Source organism: Sceloporus occidentalis, unplaced genomic scaffold, assembly GCF_023333645.1.
Source record: "Sceloporus occidentalis isolate IW3139 unplaced genomic scaffold, rSceOcc1.0.p SCAF_5, whole genome shotgun sequence".
Taxonomy (NCBI): domain Eukaryota; kingdom Metazoa; phylum Chordata; class Lepidosauria; order Squamata; family Phrynosomatidae; genus Sceloporus; species Sceloporus occidentalis.
In genome coordinates, this window is record NW_028316985.1 from 7,698,077 (window position 1) to 7,713,029 (window position 14,953).

At 43.5% G+C, this 14,953-nt stretch overlaps 1 protein-coding gene across 4 annotated transcripts in view; it reads right to left on the reverse strand.

The window, feature by feature from the left end:
• Window positions 1-6,943: 6,943 nt before the first annotated feature.
• The window catches only part of LOC149311635 (scm-like with four MBT domains protein 2), an 87,891-nt gene continuing 79,881 nt past the window's right edge, over window positions 6,944-14,953 (reverse strand). For 2 of the 4 annotated variants that reach the window (XM_089527512.1, XM_089527514.1), the window contains 3 exons: window positions 14,541-14,789; window positions 9,579-9,707; window positions 6,944-8,804 (listed from right to left, as the gene is read on the reverse strand). In XM_089527512.1, the coding sequence (XP_089383638.1) occupies window positions 8,664-8,804; window positions 9,579-9,707; window positions 14,541-14,789 (519 nt within the window). In that variant the 3' untranslated portion in view covers window positions 6,944-8,663. Of the gene's footprint in view, window positions 8,805-9,578; window positions 9,708-14,540; window positions 14,834-14,953 lie in introns of those variants that run through there. The other 2 variants (XM_089527516.1, XM_089527515.1) reach the window with 2 other exon arrangements.

The window sequence follows — 14,953 nt, forward strand, 5'->3', positions numbered from 1 at the left end:
GTGTTTTTGTTGAATGGATTTTTCCAGCTAGAAAAAAGATGGGTTTCTACAACCATCTCCCACAGGAACAGAACTGAAGTGCTACGACATCATGCAATAAGGGGCTGTACAAACAGCCCTGAAGAGGTGGCATGCAGCTGCCCCTTCTTCAGCTGGATGGGGCCTGCGGCAACCTCACACCACAGCCCCGATCCAGACTCTGGAGGGTGCAAAAAGGAGCTGCAAAAAGCAGCTTCTTTTTGCACCCTCCAAAGGGTGCCATAGCCATGACAGCACGCCTGTAAGGTGCGCCTTCGGTGCTGCATCATTTGAACACAGTGCTGGAGGTGCTTCGTGATGCTCCGCTCTGTCTGGAGTGGTGCATCAGGGCACCCTGGGGGACGGAGTCAGGCATGCGTCATCAAGATGCTGCACCCCGACTCTGCCCCAGGTTGGCACAAAGTGCCAGTCTGTATAGGGCCTAAGCTACAGAAAAAGCTCCTGCTCTCCAGCTTCATTTTAATAATAATAATAAAATAATAAAATCTTTATTTGTATCCCGCCCTTCCAAACGATCAGGGCGGCTTACAATGATGCAACAAGTGCAAACAGAATACAAAGGTTAAAAACATATACACAACAGCAACAACAATCTAAAAACAACAATAACAGCCCCTTAGCCCAACCTCATGGCCACGGAAGAGGAGGGAGGCCCACGGGATATTTAATCGGGGAACGCCTGCTTGAATAGGAAGGTTTTGAGGTCCTTCCTAAATTGGGCCAGGGTAGTAGATGAGCGGAGCTCCGTGGGCAGCGTGTTCCAAAGGGCTGGGGCAGCTGTGGAAAAGGCCCTTCTCGAAGTGGAAGCTAACCTGGCCCCAGGCACTTTCAGCAATTGCTGCCCAGATGTTCTGAGGGTGCGAGGCGGAATGTACGGGGAGAGGCGGTCCTTTAGGTATCCAGGGCCCAAGCCATTTAGGGCTTTATAGGTAATAACCAACGCCTTATATTGAGCTTGGAAGCGGATAATAATTTTAATAATAATAATAATATGTTTTATTTATAGACCGCTATTCCGCGATGATCATAGCGGTGTACAGTAAAATCGTAATACAATACAAAATACAGTTAAAGGAGGGAGAAGTCTCATCCTTCAGGCAGTCCAAGATGTTGCTGGTCTGCCTGATGGCTCCCTCTGAGGCCGAGATGACAGTTGAGGAGGGAGGGGCCTCTTCCTTCAGGCAGTCCCTGATGTTGCTGGGTCCGCCTGATGACTCCCTCTGAGGCCGAGATGACAGTTGAGGAGGGAGGGGCCTCTTCCTTCAGGCAGTCCCTGATGTTGCTGGTCTGCCTGATGGCTCCCTCTGAGGCCAAGATGACAGTTGAGGAGGGAGGGGCCTCTTCCTTCAGGCAGTCCCTGATGTTGCTGGGTCCACCTGATGACTCCCTCTGAGGCCGAGATGACAGTTGAGGAGGGAGGGGCCTCTTCCTTCAGGCAGTCCCTGATGTTGCTGGTCTGCCTGATGGCTCCCTCTGAGGCCGAGATGACAGTTGAGGAGGGAGGGGCCTCTTCCTTCAGGCAGTCCCTGATGTTGCTGGTCTGCCTGATGACTCCCTCTGAGGCCGAGATGACAGTTGAGGAGGGAGGGGCCTCTTCCTTCAGGCAGTCCCTGATGTTGCTGGGTCTGCCTGATGGCTCCCTCTGAGGCCGAGATGACAGTTGAGGAGGGAGGGGCCTCTTCCTTCAGGCAGCCCAAGATGTTGCTGGGTCTGCCTGATGGCTCCCTCTGAGGCCGAGATGACAGTTGAGGAGGGAGGGGCCTCTTCCTTCAGGCAGTCCAAGATGTTGCTGGTCTGCCTGATGGCTCCCTCTGAGGCTGATTTTTCACTTTGTTTTGCTGTGCAAGATCAATGTCATTCTTTAATTTCCCTTTGTTTTGTTGAATAGTCTAGCTAGATTAATATTCTGTTTGTTAATGTGTGTGTTTAATAAATCTCTTTATTCGGTAGCAAAACATATTCTCTGTCATTTATCCAATTGTCCTTAATTGTTGTTGCTACTTAAATGTTAACAGAAAGATGGGTAGTGTGACTCTGGTGGCAATGAGTGCTATCTGCTTTTGGTGCAAGCAACAATTTTGTTGGGGTTAAACAGTATTACAGAACCAGCAGCCTTCTGCAACACCTTAAGAGGAAGCACCAACACATTTTGCTCAGGTTCTCAGAGTCCTAGCGCAACATAAAAACCATATACCACACTGGCTTTTCTAGTTATTCGCCTCCAGGTTAAATCTAACTCTATCTTGGGGTTTCTGGGCAAGATTTGTTCAGAAGAAAGTTGCCTTTGCCTTCCTCTCAGGTTGAGAGTGTGTGACTTGCCCACGTCCACCCAGTGGATCAGCAGGAATTTGAATTCTCACCTCCCAAGGTCCCAATAAACCACATTAAAACAACCACCAATACATCAAAAGATCTACAAAAAATATCTGCAACAGGGACAATCAGTTCATACAGTGCCAATCTTTTAACAAAGCCAGACAATCAAATCCCACCCCAAACCCTGTGAGTAAAGGAACATCTTAACCCACATCATTAAGATGATTCTTGTAGGGAGGTGATGATAGTTATGAAAGATGGCATGATGTGCTGTTCCACTTTAAAATTTGCTACTGGTAGCAGAAATAAAAACAGAAGCTGTGTACATTTTCCAAATTACTGTCCCCACCCCATTAAGAGAGTTGGCCAGTAAAGATCTTTTCCAAGAGAGTAACAACCACCTGTTAATATCAAGAATTTCCAAGAAATGGTATACATGTTCTATATTTCTCTGCAAAAAGCATTCTGACTCATCACAGCATCCTTAGGAGCCTATGTAGTCTGACAAATAACCAAAATTGTTCATTTGTTTAAGATGGCAGGAGGAGCGTTCAGTCATTCTTTTGGGCTAGGAGAAAAAATTGAATGTTGAAGAGGCAGGAGGATGAAAAGAGGGGGCTATGCTAGCCCATTCACTCCTGTTTAAAAGAAGCATTGAAGGAAGAACCAAAATACACCATAGTGTTAATTGATTTTTTTAATGCAAAGCAGTGGCACTTTTACAAACCACTTATCTTCCCATGCATTCTTAGGGTAGCATTATTCCTTCACTATGGTGCCATTCCGTAATTCAGTGTCCCTGATTGCTTATAAACCATGCTGTTTATTGAGTATTAGCGAAGGCAGGGTTGTTTATTACTGGAGTGGTTTGCTTAATGGTCGCAAAAAGCCATATAACTTAAATACACTTTGGGTTTTCCATCCCTCCTTCCCATTACCTTACTCTCAAGCAGACTCTACCATGATGCAAATTACTCAGAAGAGAGAGGGATGGAGCACATTTAATGGGAGTACTCCTACATGAAATTACTTTAAATAAAAAACATAACTGCTTCTTCAGTAGTGGACCTGCCAATTTTTTGATCCTATGATGCACCTTCTGTAATCAGGAATTTTCTCAGAGCAGTTACCAGATGCCCTCCTTTTCCAGGACATGTCCTACATTTCAACCTTCTGTCCAGGAGGAATTTCCAAAGGTTCCTGATTTTGAGCATGCCTATTTCTATTTAGCTTTTATTTGGTAATGTCCTACATTTTCTTGAATGTCCTCTGTTTGACAATGCCATGTGGTGATGACATCTGTTCACCCAGTCTCAGTGACTTGTACTAATGCAACTGTAGTGTAATTATTTTTTCTATAATTGTGCAAAGAGTTTTCCATTGTTTTCCATGCAACTTCTGGATGGCCTCGTTTTGGGGCTGGCTCCGCAAGTGCTCAGTATACCTGTTTACCTGTCCTGGAAAAGATCGGGAAAGTTGCCAGGTTCTCCAAACACAGAAGAAATAGGAGACACATCTCAACATGCCCATAAGAGATTTCTGGATTAGAAACTTGTTGGAATATGGACAAGATCTAGAACTTCAGTCATTATAGGGTTAATGGTGAGCTGCTGAGATGGAAATAGCCTTCACCTGTATGTATTATCTTATTCAGCTGTTGAGCCTTTATAAGGATAGCTTTGTGTGTGCGTGTGTGTGTGGCTTGCTCTCTCTTAGCTTTTTCCTTTTGCACTGTATTTTGCTTCAATGTAGTTTTTATGGTTTGGCATATTTGCTATTTTGCATGATTTTGCTTGCAATTGTTGCTGTTGTTCATTTTATATCATTTGTTTGTATTTGTTGTGAATCCTTTGTTACACATATTGTTTATTACCTTTTGTCAGAAATAGATCAAGATTATTTGGCACTATTGGCATGGTTTATATTACCTTTCACTTTTTCACTGTTTCAATAAAACTCTCAAAACAAACAAGTGAAAACATGTCCAGTAAATGTCTGACCTTTGATTCTAAGGAGGATCAGAAGAGGGTCTTAAGAGTACACATAGGCCAAAATGCACCAGGTTTTTTTAAATTGATAAAACAAGCATATGTTGAGCATTTTGAGATATGTGTCTAGGTTCTTCTGCATATTCCATTGGCATACCACTCCCAATTGCCTGAGTTGGCAGGAACTGTCCCAATTAATCCTCTTTGTTCTCCTTTTCCAGCTGGTTTTGAATGTCCACATTTCTCTTCCCTCCAACTTTTCCCTTTGTCCTAGGAGATTATCGCATGAGCCCCCATTCTTGCCAACAACAACCAGTCCCATAAGAAGAAGGGCATCTTGTGAGAGTTTTGGGCTCCTGAGAAATTGGAGAACTCACATGAGCCTGGAAGCCATCCTTGTGCATCCCATATGGGACAGGATTTTCAGTCGCCAAATTTGGGATATCCTATACAAAATGGGATGCCTGGGAGTCCTAAGAGAAAGCTTATGGGGAGCCACCAAAGGGACAACCTTAAGGAGATGACTTGCTGGTGTGAGCTGCTCATAGACTGTGCCAAACCCTCCATATTCCTTATTCGCTTGCCCACCCATTTTAAAACTCGGGAGAGGAGAGAATTTCTATCTGAATCCGAAATTACCATACTGTTGATTCTCCTGACTGTTTCTGTATCTGCTGAGATGTTTTGAATACCCAGCTGCTGGAACCTTCTCTTGGGAAATTCTTCCATTCACAGTCAAGAAGTGGAAAAAAGTAATTTCCTCCAAAGGCCATAATTAATAGCTCACCCCTTCCTTTTGTCTTAACTAGCAGTTGTTCCAAAATTCTCATTGGCAGTTTCCCCAAGATGTGTGTTTGTGTGCAAATTCATTTGGTCTTGTTACCAAAGGGAAACTGGTATACAAGGCAGAAACTGGATTCAAGACTCTTCAGATCAATACTTTTCAGACAACCTGGTCTGAGGAATCAGCAATCCCCCACCTCCCACAAGCCAGTCTGGCATAGTGGTTTAAGCTTTGGACTACAGCTTTGGAGATCAAGGTTCAGTCTGGAATTTAAAAGAGCTATTCTTAGGCTGAACCCTCTCTTATCAAAAGGTTCAGCATTTTGTATAATTCCTTCAAAGTTTAAAGTAGATTTCCTCCAAAGACCATAAGAACTAGCTACCTCTTGCCTACTAAGGGGCCATTCAGACTACACTTTACCCCGGATCAGAAATCGATTTTTTCACGTGAAGTTCATATTGGCCCCGAATCTCCCACAAGCGAATCAGAGGCATGCACAAGCGTTTCGTGTCAAATGTCCCTTAGTGCGGGTCATTTGCAATCAGGGCAAAAGCCGTCTTTTTTGAAAAAAACCGGGTTCTGCCGAATATGAACTTGCCCCCGATCATGATCGGGCCAAGTTCAGGGGAGAGGTTTAGGTCAGAGGGAGGGCAGTGGGCAGGGCAATACTTCCCTTCATCAGGGCGAAGGAGGAATGAGCCGGAGGAAGGATGCATAAAAGGGGAATCTGACAGGCGGCAAATGACAGGAGGCAAAAAGGGGGAATCAGGGTGACTGATGGGGGCTGCAGAGGGCAGTCAGAGAGAGGGCAGAGGGGGGAACTGGAGAAAGTGACAGAGGAGGATGAGGATGAAGGAGCTGGGGGAAGAAGGGGGCCATGGAGGGCATTCTATAACAGAGCAGGAGTAGGCGAAGGAAGAGGCGGGAGGAAGGGTCAGTTCAGGGCAGGTCAGAGGGACAGAGCAAGCCAAGCCTCTGCTCTCCAGCAGGGACCTTTCCCTTTTTACTTTTATTTTTAAAAATTATTTTTGGCAAAAAATGCACATGGTTTTTGCTTCAAGTGGAAATATATTAGATAGAATGTGGCTAGCTGCTTGCTCACTTTCCCTTTCATTTCCTTGCTTCCAGAAAAGGGAAAATGCTGCAAAGGGCACTTTGCAAGACTTTTTTTCCTTTGTGAATGAATGCTACAATGCGAATGTTACAATGGCGGGTTATAGACCGCCCATTTGGGGCGGTCTGCACCCGCCTCTTTCCCCGGTGTATCGGGGCCTCAGCGTGCAGAGCAGCAGCCGCTGAGGCCCCAATCCGTCGCTTTTCAGGCTGCGGGGAAGCAGCAAAACGCCGCTTCCCCGCAGCCTGAAAAGGGGTGTCCCTGGGGCTTCAAGCCCCAAGGACACCCCGCGGCGGCAGGGAGAAGAGAAAGGGGCCGCTTGGCCCCTTTCTCTTTTAGTCCGCTGGACGCAGCTGTCTGAAGGCTGCGCCCAGCGGACTAAACCAGGAAGGAGCTCCGAAACGGAGCTCCTTCTTGCTCCGTGTTCAGGGCGCAGTAAGCGCCCTGGCACAGAGCAAGGACGTCACGTCTGCGCCGCCCCGTCTAGAGGCGGCGCGGCCGTGATGTCCTCACGGCGGCGGCCGTATGGAAGGGCCGCCGCCGTTTAGTGCGTGACGAGCACGCACTAGGGTTAGGGCAGTGCGGAAGCACCGCCCTTTTGTAACCCTAGTGCGTGCTCATCACGCACTAAAGTGCCGGTCTGTAACCGGCCAATGTTTCTCTTTCCAATTTGGCAAATTGGCAAACTGATACACAGAATGCTTTTGCTATTCTTTTGAGTGCCTTTATTAACAACCTGGCTTACAATTCTTCAAGTAAAAAGATTTATGTTCCTTTCTGAATAAAAATTAAAATAAAGCTCTGAATATAGATTCTCCCTCCCCACCATTATTTACATGAAATCATATATACAGATACATATACACACCAATGGAATACAACCTTGTACATAAAAATTAACAAACATGCCTCATTGACTTGCATCCAGCAAACATTAGATGCCAGCATTTCTCCTGGTCTCTCTAGATCTGTATGGCCTCAAACTGTAACTTGCTATGCTTGTGATTTTTTAAAAAAAAGTTGGAGTTTGGAATGGAGAAGGGTAACTGACTCTTGAGTGTTTCCATCTTCCTGCAATTAATAATAAAAACAGGGCAACAGTGGCACAATAAGTCACTTGCTCCAAACCAGATAAACACATGAGAGACCTGACTCCTACTGTTAGTCTTGATCTATTAGTCCTGACTAACTCCTGTTGTTAGTCCTGTTTTAGATTGGAAGTAACTGTCTGCGTAGGCTGGTGGGTATTCTTCAAAGCTCAGAGGGGCTGGATGTGTCTCCTGGATCCCTGGAGGTAGGCCATACCTGATCTAAAGGGGAAAATGTCCCATTTCCATATCCTGCTAAATACTTCTTTTCATCTTTGCTTTCAAAATAGAATTATTCTATTTTGAATGCAACAAGGTTTGCATTATTCAATAGCCCAGTCTCATTCACAGCAAGTGCCTAGATGTTTCCACTGATTTCTAACCTTCCTGGACTTCCCAAGTTTATGTCCCATCATTGACTGGGTGGGCATGGGTGAAATTTGTTGAAGGAAAGCAAGGCAGAACAGATTCAGAGTGGTTTTTGATAGCACAAGTAATCATCAATATGCAAACAATCCAGAGAGCATATCAAAACACCCTGCACTACAGAACCCTGAAAATTCTCTGCCTGATGTTGCTTATTTCTGACTTTTTGGGCCAGGCCCTCACAAGTACCTTACAATAAAATGTGTAACAGCTGAACAAATAACATGTAATGGAAATGGCTGAACAAATTAAACCAAACCATTGAAAAAATAACACATAATCCCCATATTAACACCCACCACCACCATTATATTGATTACAGACCTACACCGATTTAACAGTAATTCTCACTGGGATCTGTAATTTAGGGGCTAGGGAGACATTTCAACAATGCTGAAGCAACCTTCACCAAACTATATTTCCCCGAGTTCTCTGGGGGAAAGGTTGGCAATTAAAGAGATATCAAACCAACATAACTTTCCAGGTCCAACTCTCTTAAAGAGAATGAAGCAACTGCTTTCAATGGAGGATGAGGTGTGGAGGTGACTAGTCTGGTCAGCTTCCACAGGTGGTCTGGTGGGAGCAAGGTGACTCCCTTGCTCTTCATCTAAATGAACATCTTCAACTGTCGAAAAATATAGGTATTCTCTGAAATAAGGGTCCACATCATAGACTCCATACCTGGAGCACAACAGAGACAGTCAACAGCACAGATTCTTGATCCATGGTTCATGGGCTAGTCACCCATGTCACTCCTCTCTCTCCTTCTTTTCACACCATCTCTGTTGTGTCCTTCCTATAATGGTTAGCCAGCAATAATCTTGCAAGAAGAACATTTGGTCCATTCAGCAACAGCCTAGATGCTTATTAGATTTGTTCAGTGTTTTGAGAATATGGAGTAGTGGTTGTCAGTTGGCATACTGGGCATAAAAGGCCAGTTTGACCCGCTCAATCTGGTGGCAGAGTTTGATGGCAGGGCCAAGTTTGAGGTCCATGCATTCCTGAACTGTTGGAAGGGTCAGCAGGAGGAGAGCTTGGCCATCAATATCCTGCAGAAAGGAAAAGAAACAGAAAAAGGCCTTCATTTTAGTGACTCCATCATTCAAAACACTAGCTTTTAAAGGAAGGGAAGAAAGTTCACATATGTGTATTTGATCTGCAGTAAGAGTCTAGGGTGCATCTACACTGTAGAAATAATGCAATTTGACATCACTTTAACTGCCATGGCTTTGTCCTACAGAGTCTTGGGATTTGTAGTTTTGTGGTGCCCCAACCCCCTTTGGTAGAAAAGGCTAAAGACTTTGTAAAACTACAAATTCCATTATTTCATAAGATGGAGCTACAACACTTAACGTGGTGTCAGGTATTATTTCTACAGTGTAAATTTGCCCTAGGATTTGGGGTGGGGATAGGGAGAGTTTTGAAGTTTGCTTAAAAACTCACAGACAGCACATGCAAAAATTTTGTTTCCTGAGAAGAATGTCTTTGTGAAATTATCACACACCTGAATACTGTGATTTGAATAGGTATTGTAGTGCTAATTATGAGTTTTGGCAGCATTACTGCTTTGTGGTTTTCTACAATATAACAAGGGGGATATTTATGCTCTTCCCATTCATGCGTGGGAGAGAAGAATAATCCACAAAGGGAAAGTAGCTTTTGAATAAGATAGAGAACATTCAAAACTCACAAGCAAAATTCACACCAGTCAGCAAACCTGGGGGCAATTTAGTCTCAGCCGCAATAATTATGACCCAGGAAGGCTTGGAATTCAAATCTGTACTCTTAACACAGTGAAGCAGCATTGAAATAAGACAGTCTACCTGTTCCTGAAATATTTTGGCAAGAGGAGCACAGTCAGTGAGCTTGATGAACCTCACCACGTCCGACACACTCCATCCCAAGGGGTTACTCTCCAGAATGAGTTTTTCATCTGGTTCTTGCTTTATCTCCTATGACAGCAAAAATGGTATCATTCAGCTTTAAGGGATCTTCTGCATTATCTTATCTAGTTTCCTCCTAAGATGGAATGTCCCATAATAAACAACAATCAGCTATCTACCCAAGCCAGTCTATTTTTGGAAAACCATATTCTTTGTAGAATATGTAGGACCAATGTCTACATCCAGACACTGCTATGCAAAGGGATCTCTTAGCACCTTTGAGACTAACTGTGAAAGAAATTGTAGCATAAGCTTTCACAGACTTATCTGAGGAAGTTAACCAAGTCTACAAAAACTTATGCTACAACTTCTTTCAAATGGTTAGCCTCAAAAGGTGCTACAAGTTCCTTTTGCATACTGATATTCTGACTAACATGGCTGGGTCTCTGAATTCTAGCTCCAAATACCATTGTACTCCCATTACACCTAGCCAGCTTAGCCAAGAGTGAGGAATTTGGGAGCTGAAGTCCATCAACATCCGGAGAACCATAGGATTCCCAGCCCTGCTGTAGTTTGTGTCCTCACTGCAATGCTGAACTATTATATTTTGAAAGTCTCTACATGCTGGAGGCAGAAAACAGTTTATCAGAGACTTGAAGATGGGATACTGGAGCTACCAGTGGGTTGGATCCAAAGTTTTTTGTCCTCTGAAAGAAGACCCTTACCATCAGATAAAGGACCCAACTGAATATCAGCAGTTCAAACATTTATTTCTCTCACCAGCCCTACCATGTTTTCTGCTTTCTAGCTGTCCTGAATGTTTTTAAAGTACTCTAGAAAAATGTAAACTAGCTCCCAACTGTGAAGTTGAAGGCTTTCATGGCTGGCATCCATAGATTTTTGTGGGTTTTTCAGGCTACGAGCTCATGTTTTTTGTATTTTGTATTGTATTACAATTTTTTACTGTACACCGCTATGATCATTGTGGAATAGCGGTCTATAAATAAAACATATTATTATTATTATTATTATTATTATTATTATTATGTTCTAGAAGAGTTTGTTCCTGACATTTTGCCAGCATCGGTGGCTGGCATCTTCAGAGATCTTCTGAAGATGCCAGCCACAGATGCTGGCAAAACGTCAGGAACAAACTCTTTTAGAACATGGCCACATATCTTGAAAAGCTCACAAAACTATAGCTTCCAACTGTTCAATACTGCTGTAAAACAGACGCACGCCTCCTGAGCGTTGGCCCTCCATTGATAGATATTTTCTGAGTTTCTTACAGGCATGAAATTAACTAGACCATCAAGTATCTGGGTCCAGTTAATTTCACTACCCCTTTGACTTGCAGGGGTCTAGGCAGCAAGTATCATCAATAATTAGCCCAGGAATTAATGGTCTGTTCCATCTCCCACACAGTTAACAAGCCACTAAACTGGGTTGTGAAGAGGGAAATTGTTCTAATTGCTTTTCAGCAAAATTTCAGAAATAACCGTCTATATACAGTAATTATGGTGCAGTTTTAATGGAACAATGAGATTTATTGGACAATGATTTCAATAGAACATAAACATACTAATGGTATCTAGTGTGCCCATAGGCTCTCACAGGCTGTAGAGATACTTAATTCATGCCCCTTTTTCTTTGGCTCAAAACTGCCTAGAGCTATGAGTGTAAATCAATAGAGAATGGTCAGTGTTCTTCCTATTAATTGCTGCATCAATGTAAAGTAGCTATTACACTGTTAAATGGAGAGATTTAACCACGTCAGGGTAATTTAAACCCCAGTAGCTTGGATGAATGGCTCCATTTCCTGCCGCTCACTTAATTGCACTGTGTGAAAACTGTGTGAAAACTAAAAACACATATAACGGTGTGTGTTAAACACACAGAGAGAAACAAATGTCACATTGCACAGCAGTGATAGACTTTGAAATAGGACAGGTTAAAGGAATTTTTTGCATATTTGTGTATTTCTTTAAGGGAACAATGATGAAGAAGTGCATAGACCACTTTAGGATCACACTTTTTTCTGGAAATCTGGGGGCAGGAGGTGACAAGGAGGCAATATGGGGGCATATTGTAAAACTAAGATAGGGATTACAAAGTTGTAGCTACAAGTAGGGAGGGGGATGAGGATACTGCCCCCCCCCCCAGTAAGAATTCTGATCCCCCAATGAAATTTTCCTTCAGTCCACAAATTTGTAACATTGAAGCGAGTAAGACCCTGAAAAATCATCATTCCTACCTTGAACCTGTGTTCTTCCTTGGTCACTTTACTTTGGATGTGAACTGTAATGTTAATTGCTCAGCTAAAGTTTCAAGTTAGTGCAGTGCTAGAAGTTCTGGGACTGAAGGAAAATTTAATTTTTGAGGGTTAAAATCCTGGGGGCAAAACTTTTATTGGCAGGGGCAATACCCTCAGTCTACTCACCCTGTAGCTATACTCCTGAAAGGGTTACAACTTGGCATTGATGACAGCCAGTTCACCCACTCACTATTCATTCTTCTCTTTCCATGATTTCTCACCCCCCAAATGGAATGATGCTACTACAAAGAGCTGATCCTCCAAAAGGGACAGGCCTCAGGGGATAAAGGGGAGAAGTACTAAATTGAGTGCTTTGACTCTACTGAGAGAATGACTCCTCCAAATCTTGCTCCTTGTTGGATTACAGTGGTTGCTCTAGAGCAGTGGTTCTCAACCTTTGGTTATCTAGATCAGTGGCTCACAAATTGTGGGGTGGGACCTTCTCTGTTGCTCAAGAGGGTGGTGGTACAAGACTTGGGATGCTCTGATCCCTCTCTCCTCCTCCTCCTCTTCCCATTTTTTTAAATATGTAAAATTTGCACATGCTTTGATTTAAATTTTGAATTTACTTAAATAATCTTTTCTAACTGATGATGTTATTTCCTGATAAAATGTTAAAATATGGATATACATGGAGGTGCAAATGAAAAAAACACACACTAAATAAACAAAATATTTTAAATTATATACCAGGTCAAGTGGTGTGGGAATGTGACATCTACATGTAGATGTAAAGTGGGGCCCAAGGGTAAAAAGTTTGAGTACCACTGATCCAGACAATTTGGACTTCAGCTCCCATAATTCCTAACTGTTGGCTAAGTTGGCTGGGGCTTCTGGGAGCTGAAGTCCAAAACAAATGGAGGGCCAAAGGTTAGGATGCACTGCCAAAGAGAGCTGCAAAATCTGTGTTCTGCTTTGCTTGAGGCTGAGTGAGCCACTCTCTCACTCTGTTTGGATATGAGACAAGGCCACTTACAGTCAGGCATCTAGGATTGCCTCCCAGTATTGCAGAAAATAGATCAGCGGCAGTGATGATATGGGAGGGCTGTCAACAGATGAGACATTGGCAAGCTTTGCTTGGTATTGTCTGACATAATGAAGGGTAACTGGTAGGTCCCATGACAGTGGGGTACTGAATTCACTGTAGGGTTTAGCTAGTTTTAAAGGAGTTCTGAAGCTGTTTAGGTAGAGATCTCCCTGTTGGAGATCTCCTTCAAAGCTTGAATGAAAACTTGGAATGGAGCCACTGCTTTACTGACATGGGGACAACCTAATTCTATAGGTTCTATGTAGGCAGCAAGCTTGCTTCTGCGGGGCTACAGCTGGTGAGGGGAGGTGGACACACAAGAAAAAGTGTCTCTCAGAGTGCCCATCGCTTTCAATCCTGATTTCCTCATGCTGAGAAAGAAAATATGAAAGAGCGTTCACTTGAATACAGCTAGGAACCTCCATGTGTCAAAAAAATCCTAATAAAGCAAGCCCCCCCCCCCAATAGAGAAGGGTTTCATTACATCTTTTAGCCCTACAAGCAAACTGAATTTGGTCTAGACCAGGGACGGCAACATTGTGTCCACCTAGTGGGTTGCACCAGTGCATTTCAGAACATCCCAAGTGATGCATTGACATTTCTGCCCACTTTTTTGAGCTAACTTTTGGCTCATTTTTCTTCTTTATTTTTTTAGAAGTTTGGGGGGTTCTGGAGGGGTAGAGGAAGAAAGCTGCCACATTTTCAGGCCATTTTGGCATCTTTTGAGGGATTTGGGGGCAAAAAATTGTCTTAAAATTGTCCCAAAGCTATTTTTAATTGGGGGGGGGGGGCTCTAGAGGCTCAGGGGGGGAGCTTCAGGGGCCACAAACAGGGTTCCCACAGTCCACTTGTGATCTGCAGGCCACACTTTGCCAACTCCTGGCTGTTCCAAGAGGCACTTTATGAGTGTCTCAGGAAGCCACCAAGGCAACCTCTGCCACCATTGCTTCTGTCTATGACCAAAATGGCTTATGAGGTTTCTATTAGCTATGTTTGATGAGAACATTATTGTGGTATGAGGCCAATCCCTGTGAAATCCTACAGAAATCACAGAATCTGAGAGCTGGTAGAGACCACAAGGGCCACCTAGTCCAGTGATTCCCAAACTCTGGTTCTCCAGGTGTTTTTGACTTTGGTTTCCAGAAGCCTTAGCCTTAGCCATCTTGGCCAATTGTCTGGGATTCTGAGTACCAAAGTTCAAAACATTGGAAAGGCTAGAATTTGGGAATCACTAGTTCAGCTCTCTGCTATGCAGGAATACACTACTACATTCAACTTCTGTTTAAATAGAGTCCATCAAATCTACTGTTGAATAGCTCTTACGGTAAAGATGCCACTTTTCTGCTTGAGAGAGAAGAAAGGAGACCACAGGTTCTCTGATGGTGGAGTTTCATTGCCTAGCTAATCCTACCCAACACTGAAGAGAATAAAACAAATGAAAAAAATACAGTTTAATGTGCATGAGTTGTTTCAGTGATGCAGGTTACAAAATCTGGTTATTTTTTGGAGCCTAATTTGGGATCCCTTGCAGAGAAAAGCTTCTCGTTGGTAACACACTCACTTGTTTAAACCGAGCCCTCTTCTCTCCTTTGGCACATAAGAGAGACAATGCCTTCTGCGCTCTTCTTCTCTTCTCAGAGCGTGCAACTCGATCCATATCTGCACTGCTGCGTAACTTCATTGTACTTGTAGACTTGTTCGGAGGCAGATCTACAGAAGAGATGTCCATCTGGTCAGAATGCAAGTCTGGGCTGGTCTCTTCACTCCAAGTCTCGTCGTCAAGGACTTCTGACTCTTCCTCCTCACTCTCCTACAATGAAGTCATGCCCATCATGAACCATGACAAAACAGCTTCTGTAACAACAAGGTGGATGTAGTGTAGCTCTCTAATTTGCTCTTCAAATAGCCATGATTTCTGTTTAAGGTTTGACTGAACAAATTAGGAAATAGTTGTATAGATTAACCATTTTTGTG